Source organism: Tribolium castaneum, chromosome 9 (genome assembly GCF_031307605.1).
Source record: "Tribolium castaneum strain GA2 chromosome 9, icTriCast1.1, whole genome shotgun sequence".
Classification (NCBI taxonomy): domain Eukaryota; kingdom Metazoa; phylum Arthropoda; class Insecta; order Coleoptera; family Tenebrionidae; genus Tribolium; species Tribolium castaneum.
In genome coordinates this window covers 7,703,842-7,725,560 of record NC_087402.1, presented here as the reverse complement: position 1 = coordinate 7,725,560, position 21,719 = coordinate 7,703,842, and the positions used below count along the sequence as shown (strand labels likewise).

The 21,719-nt window shown below is 36.2% G+C and overlaps 3 protein-coding genes across 4 annotated transcripts; 2 read left to right on the top strand and 1 right to left on the bottom strand.

Annotated features, from left to right (window-relative positions):
* The first annotated feature begins 1,743 nt into the window (after positions 1–1,743).
* On the top strand, positions 1,744–3,742 carry LOC660475 (uncharacterized protein). Its single transcript, XM_966703.4, has 4 exons — positions 1,744–1,899; positions 1,950–2,162; positions 3,032–3,387; positions 3,438–3,742. The coding sequence occupies exons 1-4, from the start codon at positions 1,876–1,878 to the stop codon at positions 3,712–3,714; spliced, it is 870 nt and encodes a 289-aa protein (XP_971796.1). The 5' UTR covers positions 1,744–1,875; the 3' UTR covers positions 3,715–3,742.
* On the bottom strand, positions 3,733–7,280 carry LOC660410 (uncharacterized). 2 transcript variants are annotated; one of them, XM_008194334.3, is made up of 8 exons: positions 7,113–7,279; positions 6,734–6,792; positions 5,712–6,653; positions 5,514–5,659; positions 5,346–5,468; positions 4,684–5,134; positions 4,415–4,636; positions 3,733–3,824 (listed from the first exon to the last, which is right to left on the bottom strand). In XM_008194334.3, the coding sequence occupies exons 1-8, from the start codon at positions 7,144–7,146 to the stop codon at positions 3,813–3,815; spliced, it is 1,989 nt and encodes a 662-aa protein (XP_008192556.1). In that variant the 5' UTR covers positions 7,147–7,279; the 3' UTR covers positions 3,733–3,812. The 2 variants fall into 2 exon arrangements, with proteins under 2 accessions (XP_008192556.1, XP_008192555.1); XM_008194333.3 differs by having other exon boundaries at positions 3,733–4,636; positions 7,113–7,280.
* Positions 7,281–8,839: 1,559 nt separating this feature from the next.
* LOC660351 (uncharacterized protein) lies at positions 8,840–21,562 on the top strand. Its single transcript, XM_015979434.2, is given in 11 exon segments — positions 8,840–8,995; positions 10,763–10,933; positions 15,031–15,209; positions 15,258–15,656; positions 15,710–15,964; positions 17,601–18,042; positions 18,113–18,502; positions 20,457–20,630; positions 20,706–20,801; positions 20,871–21,016; positions 21,066–21,562. Coding segments are annotated over 10 exon segments (2,547 nt in total). The 5' UTR covers positions 8,840–8,995; positions 10,763–10,764; the 3' UTR covers positions 21,363–21,562.
* The last annotated feature ends 157 nt before the right edge of the window (positions 21,563–21,719 follow it).

The window sequence follows — 21,719 nt, the reverse complement described above, 5'->3', positions numbered from 1 at the left end:
TAGTTTTTTTTTGATTTTTTCTTGGATTTCTTCTTTTCTTATACCTAATTTGATTGTTCTTCTAATGAAACATACATTTACTGTTAGTTATTGTTGAAAAATATTTTTGAAAATAGGTAGGTATTACATACAGGGTTGGTCAAAGTATGAAACCAAGCGTTTTGTACATAAATTACGTACCTTTTGAAAAAATCAATGAGCTCGGGACCCAAATTTAATAATTTATTTTAGGATAATAACTGGTTTAAAAACCAAATTATTGAATTAGAATTTGAAGAGCACAATCTTTTTCCAAAAAAATCGCCGATGTAGGGTGCCATTTAAAAAAATGTTTAATCATTCGAAAACTAAAAGGAATTTTGAAAAATTTTATTCTTAAAAAATAATCGCATTTTTAAAGTACTTGATGATGTACTAGTTTAGGCACAAAACGCTTGGCTCCATACTTTTGACTAACGCTGTACAAATATTTTATTTTAGTTTATTATAACTTTGACTCCCTTTTCAACTTATCATAATCACCTGAAACATATCAAACCGTAATCGGTAATAAGCGAACAAGAAGTAACAATTTTAATTTTTTTAAACTGTCGTTGAGGATGGAACATACGATAATTAGTTTTTTGATTACCATTAACTTAATTAGTTGGTAGGAATTTCTATTGTAAAATGTTTTTTAAAGGGCCTGGAAATGATCTTGGCCCTTCCAAAAATAGTCAAAATCCGTCTCTGTCATTTTGAAAATACGAGCGCCAACCCGAAGGTTCGGGGTTCGATCCCTGCCCATGCCACTTTTTTTCCCGAAATTGTGCCCATGATTTTTTTGTTAAATTGTTGCAATGAATAATTCATCGGAATTTAGACATTATCCGAAAGTGATAAATATGTATAAGAAAGTTTCTAAAGGCGCTCGAAGCGTGTAGATTGCAGAGTCATCCATCGCGGATGGCCGTGGCTTGAAAGGCCATTTTGGTCCCATCTGCGAGGAGGCAAAAGGAAGAAGAAAACGCTCGGCTATCAGCAGATTAAGGGAATCGATTACGACCCTCGACTATTTGTAGTAATAAAATGAAGCAAAAGGTGATAATAAATTATTAGAATACCTCGCGAGCCAATAAAATCTCTTGTAATTCTGTAGTTTAACTAAATAAGGATGCGAGCAGCGCTGTCTGAGATGATACGGCGTGCATGCAGAACGCTCTTTCGCTTTACAATACGATTCCGATCCTGTTTTTGTAGCCTAATGGTCTAATCCCTTGGCATTTAATTTTATGATGCTCCAATGAAAATGTGCCAGTTCTTGTGAGACATTCCAGGGGGGCTGACTTAATTCAAGGACTCGGCAATTAAACACCGCCCCTACTAATTTCGAACATAATTAATTTTAACCATTAACGGGAAACCGGAGAGATTATGCGGGCAATTTTACCCATACGTCTTATTAAACAGTGTCAAGTGACTACGAAAATTTTCGGCCTTGAAAATTCGGAATGACGTAATTTCTTCCGAATGTGTGGGTTCAAACATTACGAGCTTGCCGCGAAATGTTTATCTTTTCGTCTAACTTTTCAGGATCATGAACCGGTATGAAATAGATACTCATCGTCCCACTTTACATTTATTATACGTAATTCCTTTATCTCCTTGTGCAAAGATAGAGTTTAAACATACTTTAAGTACAAGCACAAAAACACAATTTATTATTAGCAGACGATATTTTCCATACTTTCTGCGGACCTTGATCTTCAGTAGCTCACTTGCGCCGTAGTTCCAAAGCACAGACAAATAAACTAGCGGGGCCTTGGTTTATTTCACGTTTGACAGTTATCAGCTGATTTTGTTCTTTTAGCGTTTTTCTTGTAAATAATCTAAAAAATGTCCGAGCGTAAAGTTTTAAACGTAAGTTATTTAACAAAAAATGTTGTTTTTGTTATTGTTGTACTTTTTAGAAATACTATCCACCGGATTTTGATCCGTCTAAGATACCTCGCATGAAATTGCCCAAAAATCGGCAGTACACTGTGCGATTGATGGCCCCCTTTAACATGAGATGTAAAACTTGTGGGGAATATATTTACAAAGGCAAGAAGTTTAATGCGCGGAAGGAGGATGTCGAGAATGACGATTATCTAGGAATTCGAATATATCGGTTTTATATTAAAGTGAGTTCTGAAAAAGCGATATTCTAAAGAGTATTTCCTCTTGAAAACAACTGTTAAAGTGTTGTCATATCCGTCTGAGCCTTCATCACTCACTATTAGCTGTTTTAAAACTAAAAACACCAACGTCACATTTTCTCTCAAAATTTGCTGCTATAATTTTTGTTTAAATTTTTTTAAATGCAAAATTCATTTTTTATCAAATAGTTATTGGTTTGTTGGTAACATTTTTAGCCTTCTTTTTAATATGTGAATCCTAGATTATAAACACTTTTAAAACACGGTTCCCATAGCAACGTGTTTTAAATTAATGTTTTAACTATTTTAAAACATGCTTCTTACAGCAACGTGTTTGAAAATAAACTTAATTAATAACTATAATACGAGTGCGAAAACACAAGCTTAAATTTCGAGGGCTGTCGTTATGCAACAAGCGTATGCGAGTACCTAGTACCTAGACACTCGAGAACTTTAAGCATTTTTGCATAAGTGTTATTCAAATTTTTTTGTTGGAAAATTTTAATTTAAAATTCTTTTTAACAGACTACCTTGTATACTATAGCTACATTTGAAACAGTAATAAGTGAGTTATAAAAAAGTGCTTGAAAACTTCGAAAACAACATAATTTTCTAGCTTCGTTGGTAGTTTAGCGAGTAGTTTCTCACTTAAATAATTACAACTGTTTCAGCGTATTAGAAGGAAATTTCACGAAATAAGCGAGCTTTTACGAGCTTAAACTACGGTATAGTTTTTGATGTATTAGGTGATTTGGCTTTTAAAGTCATTTGTGAGGTGCTAGCTGTAATATTTATTTCAATTTTAAAGTGCTTTTGAGTAGAAATATAAGTTAAAACTATGGTATTTCGAACAGTGCACGAGATGTTTGCAAGAAATTTCGTTCAAAACTGACCCAAAAAACACCGATTACGAGATAGAAGCCGGTGCCACTCGTAATTTCATGGCCTTGAAATTGGCCGAGGAGCAAGCAATAAGAGAAGAAGAAGAAGCGAAAGAGGAAGAAGCCAGTAATCCAATGAAACTGCTTGAAAACCGCACAAAACAGTCTAAAAACGAAATCGAACTTCTGGAATCGCTTGAAGAATTGAAAGACTTAAACAGAAGACAAGAAGCCGTCGATTATGATTCCATGTTACTGGCCTACGATCCCACAATTTCTCAGCGCGAAAGAGAAGAAAAATTGCAACAGTTGGACGATGAATACGTCAAGTAATTTTGTCTCCGTTTTTTAATCGATTTTTTAACTTTAATTATTTCAGAACGATTAAATTCCAAAATTCCCAAAAACGTAAAGTTGTGGTGGAAGAAGAAATAATTGAAGACGATGAACCCGAAGCTAAAGTGTCTAAACCAGAGACACCAAAAACTGAAACCGCGTCCAGTGAGCCAAAAGTTCAGAAAAAAATTGTTAGTGCGAGAAAAATGTTGTCGGGACTCGTGAAACTGAAAAAGGACGAGCCAAAAAAGGAAGAGAAACCTCAAACTAGCGGATTGTCACTGTTGGGTGCTTACAGTGACAGTGAAAATAGTGAATAAGTTGTAAAAAATAAAAAGTTTTATACAATCAGTTTGCTTTATTGTTCCCTTTTATGATACATTTGGCGTGTCAGATGGATGAGAAAGGCCTGATGAATTTAATTTTCGCTCTGAAATACAAAAAAAACACTTGCACTAAACGTCACCAAAATTAGACAGAATTAAATCCTTCAAACCTTTCTTAAATAAACTAATAGATCATATCGTCCGTGTCGGAGTACGCAGGACTATCGAATTTACCGTAGCATTCGCTAAGTGGAGCGGCTTCGAGCAACTGCGAGATGCCACTGAAGGACTCGCTCATTTTAATATCGGAAAAGTGTCGCGGGACGTTTTGGAGCGTTTCCTCGATGTCTCTAATGTTTGAAGGTTTTAATTCGTCGGTTTCTTTCCCCGCATTCGACACCGTCAACTTCAGCAAATGAATAAAGTCCTCGCAAGATTGATCGGCATGCTTTTGCAAAATTTGATACAATTTCCCCCTCAACTCGATTTGTTTTTGCAGTCGATTGCTAATCGGTTTCGCGTCTCTCGCCGTAAACGAATATTTCACGTTCAGGTGCTTTTTCCCCGCGTTACTCGGAAGTTTCATTTTCTTCAGATTGTCGAGCCGTGCGCGGAGATGATCAACTTTTTTCACAGACATGCCAATCAACGATTCAGACACGTATTGCGGGAATCTAGCGCTACGTTTACCCACTTCGCTCTCGACATATGATGAATTCTCCTTTTCCCCACTCAGAGATGTCATGCAGATCTGGCACCTGTTCCTGTTGCTCCACTTGTCGCCCGCGTATTGCTCCGAAAACGCCTCCAATTCTTTCAATTGCTCCTTCAGCTTGTCGTAATCCCGATCCTTCAACACCAACTTCTCGTGGATTTTGTAAATGGTCTTGTTCTTGAACTCGATCTCGTCGTGCGCCTGCAACCAAAAATCACAATCGGTGTTCTAAATTAATAAAAACAAACCTCCTGCAGCACTTCTCTTAATTTGTTCGAGTATTTGATCGCATTGTCCTTCTCCAGTTTGAGCGCAGCCGCCAATTTCGCGTGAGCTTTGAGCGAGCTTTGCATCTTATTAATTTGGTCGGTTTGTTGCTGAATGGTGTTTTGCACTTCTGCGATTTTATGTTTGTATTCCATCAGCTCCATGAGTTGACTTTCACTGTTGTATCCGATTGAAGGAATCGTCTCCGTTTTCACACTCAACTGTTCAATTTCTTGCTCTTTGCGCTCAAGCTGTTTTTTCAACTCCTCCAATTCCTCCTCTAAGGCCTGGCTTTTTTCAGCCAAAGCATCCTTTTCTTTTTCTAGAAGTCCGAATTCCTGGTCCTTGATTTCGAGCTGAGTTTCAAAATTCCGAAAGTAGTTTTGTTGTTGTTGCTCCGTCTCCTTTTGCAATTTCTCCATGTCTTTCAACCTAAAGAAAACCAATTTGTAACATCAGTCGATGGTCCAAACATCAACCGGGCTTCAATCACCTGATTCGATGATCTTCTTTGATGTTTGGACAAGGGATTTAAAAGAAACAGATTGATATAATGCGATATATTTTACTACACTATTTCAAGTCATACACCGACGGCATAATGAGCTCGTTGAGGGCTTTCAACGTAATATTAACTAAACACCTTGTATCGAATTGGGACTGTCTCTCACAAAATTTCTGTTGGAGGTGTGTTTCGTTTTTCTTAAACTCGTCCTTCTCCTTCATCCACTGTACCTCCTTCCGCCTCATTTGTTCCTGCAATTGCCTGAAACAACCTTACACTCGAGTTAATCATGGTCATGAAACTTACTTGAGTTTGTTGGACACTTCGTTGTTCCTCTCTTCGGCTTCTTTGGTCCGGCTTTCAAGCTCGGCCACTTTGCTACGCATAGTTCTGCTCTTCATTAAATTGTCGTTCGCATTTTTCTTCTCCTTCTTCAAATCTTCCTCAAGTTTCTAAACATTGCGATTGCAATTAATAAAATAAGCAAGGATGGAAGCAACTCACGTTATTTTTCTCCTGCATTTCCGCGATGGTCTTCTCGTAAGTGGCCTTCTTGTCCTCAAACTTCCGATTCAAGGAGTGAAGATTATCTTCAGCGTCTTGGATCGCCTTCTGCTGCTGTTTGATCGTATCCTCCAACTCGGTAATTTTGTTGCTTAACTGTTCGTTCATGCTTCCCATTTTGACGGCTTTCTGCCAGTTGTTGATCAACTCATCGATTTTCTTCTCGTTTTCTTTGATCGCACTTTCGATGGTTTCCTCCATGTCGTCTCGCTCCTTCTTGAGCTCTTCCACTTCTGCCTCGAGTTCTGACGGTTCAATTGCGGATTTGGACGCACTTTCCAACATTTTGACAACTTGATCACGTTTCACGAAACATTTTTTGCAAACTTTCACACATGTGTCCAAAGCGTTTTCGATTGAGCTCTTCAGATTCATCGCAGTTTCAGCTGCGGGATTTTCACCAGCACCATCCAGCTGGTTCTTCAGGTTTACGTCGTCCGTTTTCAGAGTCATTATTTTAAGATCCTCAAGCACCACCTTCTTGCCCAACTCTTCGAGCTGCTTTTTGGTCCTCAAGAGCGACTTGTGCATGTCCAGGAGCGGTCTTTGCTTTTCCACGAGTTCCGCGTGGAGTTGCAAAAGTCGCTTCTTGTTGTTCATGAACTGGACCTCCAGGGTGTTTTTGTTGATGACGGGACCCATCGGCTGGGAATGGCGGTAAGTTCCGGTTTTCGCCAGCGGTTTGGTCACCGTGTTGGACCCGGATTTAAGTCGGAGGGGGATCCCGGAGTTTGAGGTTTTTTTGGTCGCGCTTTCTTTTTTCGTGAGAGGGGGTTTGGCGGGCTTGGTGGGTTTGTACGTGTGGGTGGTCTTCGGGGCGGGTTCGACTGGGGGAGGGGAAAGCTCTTTCACAGGGGACTCGCGACGGAACAGTTCTTTTGTCTGAGGAAATGGAAATGTAGTGTGTGGTTTAATGAAGGTTTAATGGGGTAAGAGACTGATAGGGATGCTCTAATACTTACCGTTTCGTTGGAGCTCTCCTGGCTGCTCCCGTCGACTTCCTGCGCCTCATGTTCAGGCTCTGAAAGGATTAATTACGAGTCGTTTTAGCGGTCTGTTATGATTAAAGCATACAAGTTGGGTTATTAATGAGAGTAATCCGTCTGTAATTGACACAGGAGTGATTAGAGGGAGTTTGCGAATTCGCGCGCTTCAAAAATCTTTGATTGATTAGAGGGGGTAATTTTTCAAGTCTTGGAAATCGGGTTAAAACCGGGATGGAACACGTTAAAATCTTGTCAGCTCGAATTAACTCGTAATTATTGCAAACAACGTTAAATTACGGTTAATGGAAATGTGTTGTCCTGAAGTGCAAAAATATAACGAGGATGGATTGCTTACTTGGAACGACGATTTCCTGATGCAAAGTAGTCATGACTGGTGCAATTTATTCAAAAAGGCCTTTCTCATAATTCGATGTATATTAATTTCCCACAGAGGAATTTTCCCACAACAAAAATTGTTAATGTCACAAAATTTTATAAACAAATGATTTTATAAATAAATAAGTTTGTCAAAAAAGACGACGTGATTTTCATCAATTTCAAACTTTACGATGTCTCGAAACTCAATACAAACTTTATCGACAGACGTTGCTTCGAAAAAACTCGGAGGTTTTAGGCAATGCCCAATTTTATTAGTATCGGTTCGAAAGCTTGTTTTACTATAAAGGTGAGAATTTTTCCCAAATCAAAGTCAACGAAATTCCGGTTATGCGCCATAAAAACAATTTATTAGTTACGATTATTGATTCACCACAACGATTTTTACCCCACTTGGCTTCCGTAATTAAAAACCCGAACGAGAAGTTCATAATTTAATGTGAAATAAGACTTACCTTTATTATACTTCTCTTTATGGTTAATCCATGCAAGAACGTGCACTTTGCATGAATTTTAAAGTAAGACTAGACTTAGTCTGTGCATATAAATCCTTTGAGCTAAGGCTCCTTTAACCACTGACATTTATTAATTCTTGTGCAAGGATCAAACAGTTTGGCAGCTCTCAAGGGGAATTTTATTAAATCGCTCGTGTTTCAAGGTATTAGAAAATTTGAGAAAATGATTATATTGCGCTAAGTTTATTACATGATGGAAAAATTCAACTGAAATCGGAATCAATAATGCTCGTTAGAGGCGCCTTTTAAAATTCACATGTAAGAATACGTGCAGAATTTATTTTTAATTTTTATCCAAAAAAAAAATTAACTGCCGGTTTTAGAAGCGAGCAGGAACTGAATCGGTATTCTTTTATATGTACACATGCAATAATACGTGGTTTAATGTTGGTTTAAGAAGAAGTTAAATACTACCCACAGATTTGTAAAAAAAATATTGTCCACAAAATTGTTACCCATTTAATTAATTTAATGTATGGTAAAAAATTACTACAAATAAATACACTTTATTTTAAATAATGTGTTTTCTTCTTTCACTGGACTTTCTCAAATATTTTATTCACAGTCAGTCTCAGAAACGATGATAAAACTGACTTCAATGCCTAAAATGGTTTCTTCGTTGTACTCGTACGTTTGTAATTCTTTACATTGTTTAAAGCTCAAATTAGAAATGTTTATTGCTTTCGTGTTGCGAGATTGCAATCCCTTCCTTTGGCCCAACTTTCGTTGGAGCAAAGCATTTTTCGCGGCCAAACTTGTAGCATGCGTAAAGAATTTGTTAATTAGCCTTTTATTGAAACCCTTCTTTGTGAAACTAACCTTTGCATTAATACGCCAATCCATGTGAAGTACTTGTGAGGCGTCATCGATCGCATAAACCAGGCTTATACTCATTATAATGCCGCTTGTTCTGCGAATATTCATTCGAATGTTAGACAATGCGAGCACCTACCTACTTAAAATCACTTCAAAGAAAACGCTCGCAACTGAATCGAATTAATTATAATCTCGTTTCGTGTAATAAACGGTCGCATTTTGGAGCAGGAAGCGTCTGAAGATGAATCCACACCGATTTTAAATGGATGAGCATCACAATAACTTCCTGTGGAGTCGAGTGGCCCCAAATGCACAGGAAATTCAATCTAATTTAGTCGCAGTGTGATGAGTCGTTTACTTAGTCTTCGTACGTGCAGGCGCACATTGGAAACCCCACGCATAATAGTGGTGTCGGCGTCGCGACGCTTCAGTTTCACGCTGTTTTACCACGGGGAAAGTCGACGCCTGCACGCGGAAACGCGCCAAACGGACGAGTGTCGCACATTTTTCAGTAAGTAGGAATTTTGCGCTTTAATTGGGCTATAATTTAAATCGTAATGTGCCCATTTTTCAACCACTGACAGATGAATTCGAGGCATCAATCATTGAGGTGTGAATGCGATGACAATTTTTCAACTTTCTATAGAATTTCAGGATTTGGGATTTTTAATGTTAACATTTCTCATTTTGTTGTTACGCTTGCGAATGTAATTCTTGAGTTATCCTTTGTTCTTTTAAAGTAGGCGAAATTATTCAGCCGAGAGGATAATACGGGTCCTAAAGGGTTAAAATTGCTCCTACACTTTTCACGCCAGTTTTTATCCGATTACTACCACTTTTGAGAAGTGAAATGTGGTAAAACTTAACGAAGGATTGGACGATTTTCCCAATTATTATAAATTTTGTAATTTAATAATGTTATTCGCTTCATTTTTTACTTCTATTGTGTATTGTGTACCGGTAATGTAATACCAAGTTTAAAGAGTGAAAAAATAGGAGTAGGAAAAGGCAAAGTTTGTGTTGAAATTGGATTCTAGCATTTCTACGATATCTCGTACTAAAATAAGTCCAAATCGTTTAAATAAATATTTAGTTACTTTATACTTTCAAAATTGCGATAACACCAAGAGAGCAACTTGTGGTTTATTTTGGGGAAAACTTTGATTGCGTTTTGACAAATTGATAAACTGGTCCAAATATTGTTTTAATCGAACTGCCTATCGTTTGCCCTTTTACAAATTGGAGCATCGTTCCGCGTCCTGAATGTGTGTATTTATGTAAAACAGGCATTGTATAGGCCAGAGTATCCAAATTTAATTTAAACGTGAGGGATAATTAACAGGAACTGTGTACAGATCCTCACACAAAGTGAATTTTGCAACGCTTTCAAAACTTTAATCGGCGTGTGTGCGCTTCCACATGTTTGCTTTTGTCCAATTTGAAGCCACTACTTTTAGTTTTCATGAAAATAATAATTGTTACGTTCCACGTAAGTTTAAAGCGAGCACGTCCCGAAAATCGAGCAAAATGCGCAATTTCAACGGGATATTATTTGCATTCAACACAAACATCATTCGATGCAACTCCCAACAAATACGAAATAGAAATCCGAATTCGATAACACCTCATGCTTGGCGTGATTGCGCAAATTCTATTAAAAATGAACAAGACTGCTTGTTATTCCGTTCTGGGAGTTACGTAGCGCTGTTTGAGTAATTAAAGAATGAGTTGCAACTTTAAAATATAATTTTATTCACACCAATATCAGAATAAAATCAATAATTAGAAAATACTAACAATGCAGGAAAGCAATTACTTCACCAGGGATAATTGCACTTTTGTCTCGTTTCTTTCTCTCGCTCGGTTCCAATTTCCTTAGATACTTCCAATAAAAATTGGATATTGTGCGAAAAGGCGAGTTAATAACAGTTTTTAGAAGCTGCGATAATTTTCTAAGACGGAATGAGTTTCGAGACAAATTATTTTGATGCTTTTTACGACTGGGAAATGCAAATTACTCCGAGTATCCAAGGTGACAAAGTGCATTTTAAAATTGCTACAGGTCAAGTGGTGGCAATTTCTTAGCTCGGCCATTGAGCACGATATGCATTAAGCAAATGACGCGAATTTAGTTCAAGTGGGAAGAAATTGTTGAACAATATCCATTTCCCCTGAATCAATTCCTGATCTCTGGTTGGCACCCGAAATAATAAATCAGGCTTATTCCGGTGACGTTGAATAACGTCAGGCCTCTCATTATAAATACACAATGTTTCAGAGATGCTAACACTGGTCTGGCCCTGCTTGGTATTCAGCGCTGTGGTCGCCGGCAGTCGTCTGCAGTGCAACAGGACCTTGGAAGGCGTCTCGCCGAAGCCAAATCCTGGTCACTTTCAAATTGAAATCTCCGGAAACCCCGCCACTTACGTTCCGGGAGAACAATACACCGGTAAGACTTCTTTCAGCCGCTTTTCAGTGCAAGATTTATGATGGCATTAACATTCCGACTTTTGTGTCGTACGTCAGGTTTAATTTTCTTTCTGATGGTTAAATCGATGGCCGGTCTAATTACAGAGCCTCCACAAATCGCGCGAAAGATTCCTGGCTCGCTCTTAACCGAATCGTCCAATTAGTCGCGTATAATTTGCGACAATTTTTTCGGCTTCACGCTTCGATCTTTTCTCATTAATTCGAAATAAACGGATTTAGTAGCCGGTGACGAGACCGAAAAACTAATTTCCTTTTTCTGTTAAAAGTGTCTATTTACATTTCTAAAGCTACTTACTGACGCCAAGTGAATTTAATGTTTTTAAAGTAGTCGGCAGACGCTTTTTCTGATGCCCCGGGTATAAATAACGACGCTGGAAGTGTAAACTTTATAAATATATACGCAACGTTTGGCTTAAAAATAATTGAGATTTAATCAGCGGCGGCGCTAATCCGCCTAATTGTATTCTTTTAATTAAAACACAAAACACCAAATGAACGCTTCTATCGAGTCGGCTCGTTTAATTTGGCTGAAATGGAGCACCGAATTTTGCTCTTAATAATCTAAAGACAAAATCAATTTCAATTTGCAGTATTTACTTTGAAACTCACTCTTTCTCGCCTCACAAAGGAGTGAAATATAGCTAGACTTATTGTAATTTTTAGAAAGATTTAAAAGCAGTTAAACATCAGCTGGGCTCACAGTCTTCTAAATGAATTCCGTGTTTACATTTTTCATTTTCCTCAGATTTAGCTCGTGATACTCTTATTTGAACTTGTCATTTAATGAACTTTTGGCTAAATTTAAAACAAACATATCGAAATTCTTATAATTATATTTCGCGAAAACTGAGCTTAAATAAATGTTACTATTTCATTGCTTCATTAACATGAAAATCGTACTTCGTGACCATTAATAACATACATTGTTAGCCGGAACTGTGGTTAATTAATTAAACAGTTAATTTAACACAAAATGTTTTAATTGTTTATTGTACTCTGAAACAACGTAACACTTTTATTTGGTGGATGCGCCACGATTTGCTGTTTCCAAATATTTAAGCGGAAATGAGGAATATGTGCCGTTTTAAAATTAATCTTATTTAAAACGAATTTACTTTTGTAGCCCAATATTTAATTAATTTAAGGTTTTATAATTACGGTAGTAAACAATGAAAAATTAAATAACTTAACACTTGCAATTTTGGTGGAGGCGCCGGGATAATTTAATTCTCTACGACACAATCGTAGTTAAGCAAAATATTTATAATGTTATTGAATCATAATACTGTTTAAAAATTAAAATTTATTTTGTTTAAAAAATGTTTACACCAAAGAGCTACATAAATACAAAAAAAAATTTGAAAGCTATTTGTATACATATAAGCCAGAAAAACTATTAAAATATGAGTTAATTAGTGTACAAACTGTCTTACTTTTAAGTGCTTTAAATTTATTTAAAATATTTTCGAATAGCTGGGTAATTATTAATTTACCAGTTGGTATGAGATAAAATGTTTTCATTGTTTATTGTAGTCTAGTCAAGGTAACATTTTTTTTTCGCAATTTTAGTAGATGCGGTATAATTTGCGTTCTTTATTGTTTCCCGTTTCTAAATATTTAAGCGGAAATGAGGAACATGTGCTGTTTTTAAATTAATCTTGTTTAATATTAAATTACCTTTTTGGTTAAATATTTTATTTTTAATGGAATAAAGTACGTATATTAGAGATATTTAAATTTAGCTTTAGGGTTTTACAAAAATAGAACGAATTTGAAATTATTCAACATTTGCAATTTTGGTGGATGCGCCGGGCTAATCTGCAATTTATGTTACATTTTTACGACACAACTAAACCGTATTAAAAATGAAACATTTATTAATGGTAATGCATTTCGAATTTCACAATGATTTATCATTCATTACATCCAAAAAAACAAGACTGAAGCTTGCCTCCCCGGGATCTACAAACTCGTTTTAACCATGGCGCTGTTTTTGATTTAATAAAAATTAATAAGAGAGCCTTTTTTCCGAACGGCTGGCTAAAAATTCTTCGTGAAAATCTCGAGTTTGGTATGATAGATGATGACAAGACAATGGATCGCAATCGCTCGTTCCACATACATTTCACTTTCGGCTTGAATGTCTTAACGATTCGCCTAAGTAAATCTCCGTGTATGGTGGCAGTAGGGGGTGACCCAGCACACGGTCAAGAATGATTACCCGCTGCTACTGACACTTGACATAAACGCAAACGGCTCGCGGTGACGCAGCCAACAGATAAATCCCCGGATGATGCAAAACCAAGACAAATTTGATGCCAGGGCACGGCCGACTCGTAAAAAGTGCAAACCAGGACAGCTGCAAAATTATGTACATAATTATTATGCCGCCCCTAACAACGGAATTAAATGACAAATTTCACTGTAACTAATTGGCCCATTCTTTAGCAAAAAATTTTACGAGTTGTGTGCCCAATCTTATACAAAGTTGCTGAAAAATATGGATGCAGTTCAACCTTTTCGGAACGGTTTAACAAAGAATTTTAAAATTTGGAAAACAGTTAAAAGGGTTTCAGTTCTATCATCTCAAAAATTTTTCAAATTTCTATCGTCATTTATTTAGAAAATACAAGACTAACTTGATTTTTTTAAATGGCATGATGATAGATCAAATTTAATAATTTTTAAAAGAGCATTTTTTTTAATTCTATGATTTAACATAACACCCACCTTTATTTTATTAAGAGGTAAAAAAAAATAAAAATTCAAAAATTTTATTCTGAATTTCTGGATAAGTAGAACTAAGTTAGCTACAGTTATTAGCGATCTGTGACTTGTATATTAGTCTAAAAATAAATTTGGCTGTAATAAATGATTTAACAATGGTACAATTAAATTAAACTGAACGAAAAAAATTGTCATGTTGGTTGGTCATGGCGACAGAAAGCCAAGAAGTTAGTGGAAATCATTTTGAGCACCTTTTATAGCATAAAAATCATGTATTTTGTGTTTATATTTTTGTTAAAACGTGTTTTTTTTTAGTTTAAAGTGTTATTTTAACAATTATTTTTAACTTTTACTTATTTTTTAGTCAATATTTAAGCAGCAAAGAGCTAACCATAGATAGACACCATTTCCAAGGCTAACAAAATTTTACATTTTTGAAAATTTTATTAGTTCGAAATTTTTTTGTTTTAAGTTTCGATTAAATTAAGGTATGCATGTGTTACACCATAGTTGCCATTTAAAAAAATCAAGTTAGCCTTGTATCCTAAGAACAAATAGAGATAGAAATTTGGCAAACATCTGAAGCGATATATACTCTTAAGCATATACAAAATTTTAATAAGTTTTGATGAATAGTTTTTATAATATTTAACTGTATCCATACTTAAATTGTGAATTGTATTAAACAATTGTGTTAGTCGCTCAGTCGATAAATCAATAAACGAGCTAATTAATAAAAAAACATTAGAGTTTTTAGTTTATACATTCCCGCTCACAAAAAATGCGGGAGAAGCTAATTTTACCGAGCGAAGTTTTTGTAAAAATTTCTCGTTGATCTCAAAATGTTAATTAAAAAGAGCGAACTTTAACAGGTGTGGTAAAATACTAAGATTAAAAACTAATAACCAGCGCTTTTATTAGTACACTACTCTGGTTTCGAAGGGTTTTTACGTTAATTATTATGATTAATTAGTTTACAAATTACTTGCTTTTACAGACGGCAAATTTATTCTTTCAAGAGTATGTTAAAATGTATCCTTGAAATGATTAATTTTGATGTTATTAAGGTCAGTCCCGGCGTTCAATCCTCAAGCTCAGCCCATTCATCTTTAAAAATAATCCCCAATCTTCCGAATATTCAATTTTGTTCAATATACTCCGATCCGATTGTGAAATTCATGGTCTTGTCATCATCTATCACTCCCACTCCGTCTTAAAATTTCCTCGGTGTGAAAATTCCTCGAATACAAAAAACCCTGTTTTCTTAATTAGCACGTCACAGGACCCAGTCCTTTAATCTCCTTTATTAATTATGTAAGCATCTTTCAGTATTTTTGCGTGCGACAACTGACGAGAAATTCGCCGAATTCATGTTAAGCGTCGAAAATGAAAAACGCAAATCTCCACCTCCCTCGATCCAATTATACGGCGATTCCTTGACGAAATTCAGCGAGGAATGCTCCAGTACCGTCATATCAACCGATTCGCAACCCAAAAGCGAAATCCAGGTTAATACGTAATGTTTACAACCCGGACGCTCTCGATCACAATTTCAGGTCCTGTGGTTAGCCCCAGCCTCCGGCACCGGCTGCGTTACGTTCAAGGGGGCTGTGGTGATCTCCGATGGGGTGTGGTGCGGGGAGGCCGGGTCTCTGACCAAAACGCTGTGCGAAAACTCGCAAGACAACGACGATATCCAGCCCGTTATCCTCAAGCACTGTTGTGCGTGCGATGAGGCGAAGTACGAAGTGACTTTCGAGGGCCTCTGGTCGCGGAACACCCACCCGAAGGACTTTCCCTCCAACGGATGACTAACCCGGTTCAGCGACATCATCGGGGCCTCGCACACGGTGAATTACACCTTCTGGAGGTACGGGGACATTGCCAGCGAGGGTCTCCGCCAACTGGCGGAGAACGGCAACACAAGGATGCTCGAAAGCGAATTAAAAGCAAAAGCAAGTAATTAAAGTCGGAACTGAACTGATGAATTAGCTTCATTTTTCCTCAGAGCGATCACATTAGGACCATCATCAAAGCGCGAGGTATAAGTTATCCGAATATTACAGGGAAAACGTTCGCTGTGTTCAGGGTTGACAATCGACACCATCTTATGTCTATTGTCTCAATGATTGATCCCTCGCCCGACTGGATTGTCGGAGTTTCCAGTTTGGAGTTGTGTCTAAGGAATTGTTCTTGGGTGGAATCAAAGATATTGAATTTGTACCCGTGGGATGCGGGCACGGATGATGGGATAACCTACATTGTGAGTACATATCTGGAGTTATTTCTCTGTTCGTTAATTAAAAAAAACACACATTTTTTTGAAAGCGGAAAAATGCACAAGATTTTGCGCGCATTCCTGAATTATGATTTGCAATGCAAATGGAAAAAAGTTTAATCCCTGGTATGCAAACCATGCGTAAAAGCGTACACAGGCTCGGAATAGTTGGATTAAAATAATTTTTATGAAGAACGTTGGAATGAAAATTTTCAGCAATGATAAAGTTAAAATTTTCCAAAGTAACAAAAAGACTTCAAACTTTAATTCTGTAAAGAAATAAACGCTGGACCATAAAATTTTATTAGATCTTTGGAACCATACTTAAGCGCTTTAAGCGATTTCGTATGTGTTAAGCAAATTTTTTTTTGTTGGAACGTTCTAATTTAAAACACGTTGCTATGGGAAGCGTGTTTTAAAATAATGAAAACACATTGCTATTGGAAACGTGTTTTAAAATATAGTGTTTATAATCTAATACCAACAAAAAAATATTATTTTTATTGTAGCAAGATTTAATTAATTTTGAAAAATCTCGCTTTTAGATTTTAAAATCAATAATTTCTTTAAAATAGAAAAATCGCTTACAATTTATTCTGCAATATGAAACACTGTTCAAACAAGCTTCTCTTCTTTTCACAGAAGAACAAAATGGTTTTTGCTTTTTTATGTTATATTTGAGTTTATTTCTGCTTCAGTGGTAATTTATAGTTTGTTTTGTCTATAGCCTTTTAATTTTTGTTAATTTTTGTTTTTAAATGATTTTCACGATCATCATTCGAATTTTACACTGACTTTATTAAAAAGGTGAAGAGTTTTGGAACCAAAAAATGTTATCCAACTTTAGAAATATTTATTTGTTATATAGTTATACTGCTGCCAATAATTATTAAAAAATATTTTTTGTAATCTCCATATATTTTTCCCGTACTTTCACAAAACTTATTATTATTTATTATTGGCGATACAAATGTTATTAGTATTACAGACTTTATTTTTGGATGTTCTTCTATAGGGTGTCTCAAAACTGGTGGATTCCGAGTTCAGAGCGTTGTAGAGAAGTCCACATACGGAAACAAAATAAAGATTCAAAGTGCACTTCAGGTGCACTAGTGTTTATTGTTATTTATGGTGTACATAATTAAAAAATAAAGCCAATTTTTTGAGAAATTGTTTTACATTATTATTCGCCATAATCTACACTGAAACTTTTTGCTTTAAACTAAAGAAAAACACAATTTAAAGAGTGATCTTTAACCCTCGTTGTATAATAAAAAACTTTGGAATAAAAAAAAGATTAGTCGTCGTTGCACCTAATTGAAGTTGATTTTTGCCATTTCTAGTCGGTCCATCCGTCGAGTGCCTTCCCAGACTTCCTTACCTTGAACTCAATTCCTCTCGAGCGAATTTTCCGTCCACACTTGAAACCTACATTCGGACCAAACGAAACTTCCCCTTCGCATATCCTAAAGTCCCTCCAAACCACCGTAAAAGAGTTCCAATGAAAAAGCGTCCCATTCACAAAGCCAACTATCCTTTAAACCCAATGAAACAGTCTCTCGTCGGCTTATTTTAAAAGCAAGCTTCAAATTACTCATTTGAATCCCCATTGATGTTGCAGTCCCCTAATCAGCCGTCCTCTCCTCGCCAGCCCATAAAACGCATCACAGCGACCAGTCCGAGCGACCCTCGCTCCCCATTTTACGACAAAAGCGGTGCCGAGATGAAACCTCTGGCCCGACTCTATTTGTCCCGCCAACGCCTCTACGAAAAGTTATGCGATCCTTCGATCGTCGAAGATTACGACGACAGTGACGGTTGCGAGACCGAAGAATGGTCCGACTGGTCTCCCTGCTCTGCCACTTGCGGCAGAGGCGTCAAGTACAAACAGCGACGCTACAAAAACGAGGAAAGCAAATACGTCTGCCACAAGAAACTCACGGAGCGGGCAGGGTGCGAAGCCGTGCAGAAATACTGCCCGCACCAGCCCGTCCGCGAGGTGGAGGACCCCAAGTGCGTCTTGAGCGAATGGAGCGAGTGGTCCAGCTGCAGTGTCACGTGTGGTAATAATATCTTAATAATCCTAACTGAGAATTATTAATAGTTAGTTGTTTCAATTTTCTTCGATTAAAGGTAAGGGCACCAAGACCCGAGATAGGAAATACAAGAATCGCCTTGCGGCGAAGAGTTGCGCTGCGGCGAAGGTCAACCCGCCAAAGCTGCAGGAGAACTTGGAGTGCTACGGGGAGGGAAAGTGCGATGATTTGGAGGAGGAAGTGGTGGACTGCCCGCAGAGGCCCTGGAGCGAGTGGTCGCCCTGTTCGGTGACTTGTGGGAAAGGGTTTAAAGTGAGGTACAGGCTATCTTTGCAATCGCAAAACTGGCCGTTTGTTCCCAACTCGGACAGTTACGACGAAACCGAGGAATTTGACGAGGATGACCCGTGTAGCCACCAGAAAGTTAAGGAGACGGTGGAGTGCTTTCAGAAGTCGTGCGAACAGGAGGAGGAGCTGCCTGAGAAAGGTACTGTAATTGTTTACTAATTTTGTTTTTTTTTTTGTTTTATTTTCAATAGACTAACTATTGATTAGCCGGTTAAAGCAGAATGCGGAATAATCAACCGTGAAATTTCAAAAGGCTTCAGTTTTGTGCAAATTTTTAGATTACCTCGGAGCAAATAACAAAATGAACTTTTAGGTCGTTACTAATTAAAAAACTTTATTCGTGCAAAAATTCTATACAAACTGTTTGTCTTTCTACAGGATAGATCGGCTAAACTTAGGTTTTTTAATTTTTTTAAACTTATTTAAAAGAAGCATTTATTTTTCGGTATATCGCTGTAAAAATATAATATAAATTTAGATTTAAATATAGATTGGTATGTAAATAATAGTTATTTTCTTCATTATAATTCATTATAATTAATAATAATAAAAATAATGATAATAATAATAATAATAATAATAATAATAATAATAATAATAATAATAATAATAATAATAATAATAAGAGGCCTTTATTGAACAAAATTAAACAATAATGAACAAATGGGAAGGCGAAGTCTAGGTTGAAGCTATTCAACTTAATTAGATTGAATTAAAAAATTAATAGAAAATATAAAATAATAAAAAAATTTGAATAAAATTGCAAATAATATAGAAATAAATTTAGAAATTTTTAAAAAACAAAAAGCAAAAAGAAAAACCATTGTCAGTATCTCAAGAAAACAAGAAATAAAAAAGAATTCTTTAAGCTGAAAAGTAAAAAAAAATTAACCAAACAAAATTTTTAGCACTGAATTTTCGCAATTAAAAATTTCCATATATTTGTTTTAATGTAGATATTTTTAATTACGTTATATGTGACTGATTTTTGATGCAATGCAGTAGGAAGATTGGTTTTGACAGATATTTCTTTTTCTGAAATGAAATTTACTCCTAACGTAAAGATGTTAAGATCAAGTGATAAATAAATACAGACAAATGACATAAAAAAGCTTATAAATTTTTAACCATCTCATACGTCTGACTATTGCTGGTCTCATGCATTTTTTAAATTTACACTTTGGCGTAAAGTACTTTAAAAGTGAATAATTTTTTTAATTGATTTAATTAGCTTAACATTTTCATGCCTATCATCACGCTAAAATGAGAGTCGAAAATAAATTGCTTATGCAACAGATATTGTTTAAACTACTGTAATTTTTACATTTTTATATAATTCCGCGAATAATTTTGAAAACCCACTTACCTTTGCAATCTCAATAAATTCGTTTTTTTTTAAACTCGATCTAGGAGAGTTTTATGCATTTCTCTATATTGCTTAAACCTTGAACCATAATGTTTGATTTTTGCAATTTTGTCGAGATTTTAGTCAATTTTCTATACCTGGAGCGGTTATTTGTTAATAACTCAGGGGTTAAGTTTACTATCATCGGAAAGATCTTCTTATTTTCTGTCTTTTGCAAAACAGCTCATTGTTCTGCGACTGACAATTTCCGAGAAAACTGCTACTACTCGTAAATGCAAAAATGTTTTTTTTTTATTATCTTTATTTTCTGGTATAATTTTAAGAATCCTGTTGAATTTATTTATTTTAAAGTTTTGACACAGTATACAATTGGCAAAGTAATTACCAAAATTCAATAATTTGATTACGTGTTTTAGAAAAATGACGGCAAACGAAATTTTTCCAACAAATTGTTCTACTTTTAACTACATACAATCGAATTTTTATTAAATAAAAATCATCCATCTGTGTTTATTTACTGAGGCTCATCAAACACTGTTTTTCTATAATAGAATGATAAAAATGTATATCTACAAAACAACAACATGTATGAAATGCAAGCGCATTATAAAGTAACAACAGTAATTATTGCAGTTGATTTTGATTAGATTGGAATAATTACAGTAGCTGACTAAAGCTTAAATATTAAAAAGGAGTCCCAAAAGCCGAGAAATGGTTTGTTTTTCAGGCTACGTTTGCAGTTTGCCGAAAGACGTCGGGGCGTGCAAAAGCAACACTGATAGATGGTACTTCGACAACATTAAGGGAAATTGCGAGATATTTAGTTACAGCGGTTGTGATGGAAATTCAAACAATTTCAAAACCCTCGAGCAGTGTCAGAAAGTTTGTGCGGACTACCAAAGTAAGTTATTCTCGTAATGTTCTGTAATTCTTTACGGCCCTATAAAAACAAACCGAATGATTTTTTTTATTCTAGAAGAATTAATCGCGAACCTTACGGCTCATAAACGCCAACTCGACGTAACGATTTCGGGGGTCCTTTCTTACAACATCCAGAACGACGCAATCAATGGTAATAACTGTGGTAATTATTTTTGAGCGTCGGACTTAATTTTTAAGTGAAAATAATCCGCTCGGGCAGTTTCAGCGCCCTCGTATCGACCCTACAGCCAGATACAATTAATTAATTCGACAGACTGCGTTCTCACCAAGTGGTCCAGCTGGAGCCACTGCAATGTCACGGGGCATTGTGGTAGCGGATATAGAACGAAATATAGACAAATCAAAGTAATTTATCACAATTTTATCGGAGGAGAGGACGATTTATCGCTTTCAGGTTCACCCGACTGATGGCGGGAAGCCGTGCTCGAAGAGATTAACGAAGAAGAAAAAATGTCACGTTCCATGCACCAACGACTTGGGCAAGACCAAATACAATTTCAATACTTTCGATAACGTCAGGGTCGATTGTGTCATGTCGCCGTGGACGAATTGGACCAAGTGCGACCCAAGATGCTTCAGGGAACAGTTCCAGGAAAGATACAGACGCGTGGTGGTTCATCCCACTCCCAATGGCACGCCCTGCGCCTCCAAAGTCGAAAAGCGGCGCTGCTTCTGCAAAGGACTCAACTAATTTTCATTGCATATCACAAGCAACGAACAGCTGAAATTTAGTTTATTATTAAAATTGTGACAATAACTTTCAAATCACTTTTATGTGAAAAGTACCAAATTGTTTGTGTATTTTATTTCTTGTGGTAGATGTGGAATTATTTTTTATTAAATGTGATCTAAATTCTGAATTTATTCGTTTAATAAAAACATTTAACTTTTTATGTGGACTTATTTTCACCCACCTATAATCACTCCTAAGCGCTTATAAAGAATTTTCATTAATTTATTTTGATGAAGTTTCAGGCGACTGAAAGCCTGACAAAATTAATTTTACACATTGAAAATTGGCTTAATAACTCATCGGCTTTGCCCTGTG

Bases quoted from the DNA above. Each gene is read 5' to 3' on its own strand.
- LOC660475 (XM_966703.4), top strand. From the start codon at position 1,876: ATGTCCGAGCGTAAAGTTTTAAAC. The intron at 1,900-1,949 runs GTAAGTTATTTA...TGTACTTTTTAG, and splicing joins CCGAGCGTAAAGTTTTAAAC to AAATACTATCCACCGGATTT. The intron at 3,388-3,437 runs GTAATTTTGTCT...TAATTATTTCAG, and splicing joins TTGGACGATGAATACGTCAA to AACGATTAAATTCCAAAATT.
- LOC660410 (XM_008194333.3), bottom strand. From the start codon at position 7,146: ATGACTACTTTGCATCAGGAAATCGTCGTTCCAA. The intron at 5,469-5,513 runs GTAAGTTTCATG...AGGTTGTTTCAG, and splicing joins GAAGTGTCCAACAAACTCAA to GCAATTGCAGGAACAAATGA. The intron at 4,637-4,683 runs GTTTGTTTTTAT...TTTTGGTTGCAG, and splicing joins TAAGAGAAGTGCTGCAGGAG to GCGCACGACGAGATCGAGTT.